The sequence below is a fragment of the Populus alba genome, chromosome 11, assembly GCF_005239225.2.
Source record: "Populus alba chromosome 11, ASM523922v2, whole genome shotgun sequence".
Taxonomy (NCBI): domain Eukaryota; kingdom Viridiplantae; phylum Streptophyta; class Magnoliopsida; order Malpighiales; family Salicaceae; genus Populus; species Populus alba.
This window is the reverse complement of record NC_133294.1, coordinates 18,011,226-18,015,241: the sequence shown is the minus strand read 5'-3', so window position 1 is coordinate 18,015,241 and position 4,016 is coordinate 18,011,226. Positions and strand designations below refer to the sequence as shown.

Here is a 4,016-nt window from a genome sequence, read left to right as displayed (position 1 = left end):
AATTCTTTAACCAAATAAAATATATATAAAAAAATTAATTTAAAAATATCATGAGTAAATCTAGAAACTAGAGTAACTATATCTTTTAGAATTAATTTTTTTTTCCAGACTTTTATCAGTCGTGTAGCTCATTCGTTAACCTCCCCATCCTTGAATATTGGTGTTTCAGATTCATGTTTAATTCAGAAAGAGAAACAGTAATCTTCACCTTCGGGATTTATTTTTCTGTTCTGTTGCTCATAATGATTAATAGGTCGGGGGGTTGTGACTTGTGAGGGCAATGTTTTCGCAGTACAATAAAGGAACACTAGAAAAAAAAATTAATATTTCTTAGATAGTTAGGTAATTTTCTTAAATGGTGTAAGATTTATTATAAATATATATTATATAATTTTATTTTAATATAATAAAAAATAAAAATTCCTCGCTCATATAAATATAAACACAGTTAAACCTCGTGTTTTTTCGAGTTTTTTTTATATATATATATAATATTTATCAATAATTTCTGCATGTTTCTCCGGATAGATGCACAAGAGAGGGAGATGGATGCATGTATCTTCCATCTCTAGCAGCCTGTCCAATGTCGTTTTCCCTCTTACATCTTGCAAGGCATTTTCCAATATTTTAATTGTGTTCTTGCTAAGTAATTAATTGATTCGGTAAACCAACCCATTTAGCATTTTATGCACATGCGCGCTCCCTTCTAAAATCAATTTTTCTTTGAAAATCTCGAGCATGGCTGGCTAGCTGGCTAGGCTTGAATCTTCCAGATTGTAACATGTGAACGCATGCCGTACCATAAACAAGATAATTTCCTCGTAATCTGGTCTTTACACGAAACCTTTTGCTGCCTGAAAACCTCGCTTCCCCACGATGCTATTGGTCAGTTTTGATAAATATCGAGTTGTCAACTTAGAACTTTTTTTCTTTTCCTATTTAAGATTGGGAAAAGTCTTCGTTTTTTTTTTTTTTAATTTGTCGATGCAAGAGAAAGAAAAAAGAAAAAAAAAGTTTTGGCCATTTCATTATAAAACCGTGGCAAAAGGTATTCAGTTTTTATCATTAACATACTCGTAAAACAAAACATGGCTTCTATCTCTCCTTCCACCACCACGCCAACCACCATCTCTACCTCCACTTTCTTCCCTTCATTCCCTAAAACATCCCAACTTTCCTTGATCAAGAAGAGAAACCACCGTTATACCCCTAGAGTTTCCTGCAGAGCCACCAATGATGATTCGCAAAACCCTACCACTAGAAGAGATTTACTTATTGGTCTCGGAGGCCTGTATGGGGCAACAAGTCTCAGTGATCCATTTGCCTTCGCTGCGCCAGTGTCTGCTCCTGATATCTCCAAATGTGGCAGAGCAGACTTGCCCGCCGGTGCGAATGAAACAAACTGTTGCCCTCCGGTACCATCTACCAAGATCCTAGACTTCAAGCGCCCTCCTTCAAATGCTCCATTACGTGTCAGACCAGCAGCTCATTTAGCTGATAAAGACTACATAGCTAAATACAGCAAAGCCATTGAGCTCATGAAAGCTCTCCCAGAAGATGATCCACGTAGCTTCATGCAACAAGCCGATGTTCACTGTGCTTATTGTAATGGTGCTTATGACCAAGTTGGGTTACCTAATTTAGAAATTCAAGTTCACAACTCTTGGCTCTTCTATCCTTTCCATAGATACTATCTTTACTTCTACGAGAAAATCTTAGGGAAATTGATTGATGATCCAACTTTTGCTTTGCCTTTCTGGAACTGGGATTCTCCTGGTGGCATGCTCTTGCCAGCCATGTATGCTGATCCTAATTCACCACTGTATGATAGTCTCCGCAACAAGAATCACCAACCACCAACATTGCTTGATCTTGATTGGAGTGGCACGGACACCCCCACTTCAAACCGAGAGCAGATATCTAGCAACCTTACCATTATGTACAGGCAAATGGTGTCCAATGGCAAGACTGCTAGGCTTTTTTTCGGAGGTGCATACCGTGCTGGTGATGAACCAGGCCCTGAACCAGGTCCAATTGAGAATATTCCACACGGTCCAGTTCATATCTGGACAGGCGACAACACTCAACCAAACTCTGAAGACATGGGCAATTTCTACTCAGCTGCTAGAGATCCAATCTTTTTCTGTCATCACTCGAACGTTGACCGAATGTGGTCAGTATGGAAGACATTAGGAGGCAGGCGAACTGACTTGACTGACCCTGATTGGCTTAACGCCTCATTCTTTTTCTACGATGAAAATGCCAATCCTGTTCGTGTCAAGGTTAGAGATTGCCTGGATACAAGAAACCTAGGATATGTTTATCAAGATGTTGAAATTCCTTGGCTACAATCCAGGCCAACACCAAGAAGGTCAGCCAAGAAAGTGGCTAGCAATATCTTTGGCCATGAAAAGGAAGCACTTGCAGCTGAAAAGAAAAAGAACGCATTGACACCAATCACTGCTTTCCCTCTAGTGTTGAACAAAGTGATTAGTGTTAAGGTTGCCAGGCCAAAGCAATCGAGAAGCAAAAAGGAGAAAGAAGACGAGGAGGAGCTTCTGGTAATTCAAGGGCTTGAGTTTGACAAAACTAAAGCTTTGAAATTTGATGTGTACATTAACGACGAGGATGATTCCCTTAGTGCACCAGACAAGACAGAGTTTGCTGGAAGTTTTGTGAATGTGCCCCATAAGCACAAACATGGGAAGAAAATGAGTACATGTTTCAGGTTGGCTCTTACAGATCTCTTGGAGGATTTGGATGTTGAGGGTGATGACAGTTTGATTGTGACATTGGTGCCAAGGTATGGCAAGGGTCTGGCAAAAATTGGCGGCATCAAGATTGAGTTTGATCGAGATTAATTGATGATCATCAAGAACATGTTTGGAGATTGGTGCGTGGAGCAATTGGGGTCGCATGATGTGATTTTCCTTTTTCTTCTCTTAATTTTTTTTTAAAAAATCATTTTGCTATCATACTTGCCCATATGGCAAGTGGCGATAAGGACATTTGTGCTCGTGTGTTATTTGCAGCAAATAAAGCAAAATCGATTTCACTGTTGCTGATATCTTTTCCTGTCCCTACAGTACCAACTGCGATGTTTCCTTCTGTTCTATAAATAAAGAAATACTACACAAAATGTTATATATTTTCTTTACAATTAGTCAAGAGAATATATTATGATTTTAGCCTTTATTTTTCATGGTTAATTTTGAGAATCTTATTCGAGGACAGTTGATATGATCCACGTGGTTTTGGGAAATTGCTAAATACTTGATTTGAAAATAACTGCCTACAAATAAATATTTAATGTTACATTTCCGTAGTGTACCTTTTCATATTGCTACGAAAATATTATCGTTGCATTTATTAAATCTAAATAATTGAATTTAAATTGAATAATTCAAATTTAATATATGATAAAAAATAAAGTTAATCATATATACTTATTATTTTATTTATATCATGTAATTCAAATTATTGAATTAAAAACAATGGTAAAATTTGGACATTCCTATAGGATGTTGCAAGAAATTAATGCCCATAAAATAACTCAGGCCTAAAAATTATTTTTGGATGTACAAAGTGATGATAATGTCAAAATGTTATGTTATTCTATATAGTCTGTTTGGGAGTGTAGTTATGACTGTTTTTAAAGTATTTTTTTGTGTTGAAATGCATCAAAATAATATATTTGTTATTTTTTTACAAATTATTTTCAAGATCTGCGCATCAAAACGATCCTAAACATATAAAAAAATTATTTTTTAACTAAAACAAAAAAAATAAATTTAGAAAAAATACATATACAATGACGTTGTCAAATGCTTTTATGACGCACCCTCTCCTATTTAACTATTTAACACTTGTTATTTAATATTTTTTTATTATGGATAATAAATATAATAATTTATTTACATAACACTATATAAACCTACTAAAATTTTTATTTTTTTAATATATTATTTTTATTTATTATTTAGATAAAATTATCAATAAATAATTAATTAAAATTT

At 35.2% G+C, this 4,016-nt stretch overlaps 1 protein-coding gene across 1 annotated transcript; it reads left to right on the top strand.

Moving 5' to 3' along the window:
• Positions 1-1,038: 1,038 nt before the first annotated feature.
• On the top strand, positions 1,039-3,067 carry LOC118031686 (polyphenol oxidase, chloroplastic). Its single transcript, XM_035036189.2, has one exon. It carries the CDS (start codon positions 1,089-1,091, stop codon positions 2,859-2,861), a length of 1,773 nt encoding a protein of 590 aa, XP_034892080.1. The 5' UTR covers positions 1,039-1,088; the 3' UTR covers positions 2,862-3,067.
• The last annotated feature ends 949 nt before the right edge of the window (positions 3,068-4,016 follow it).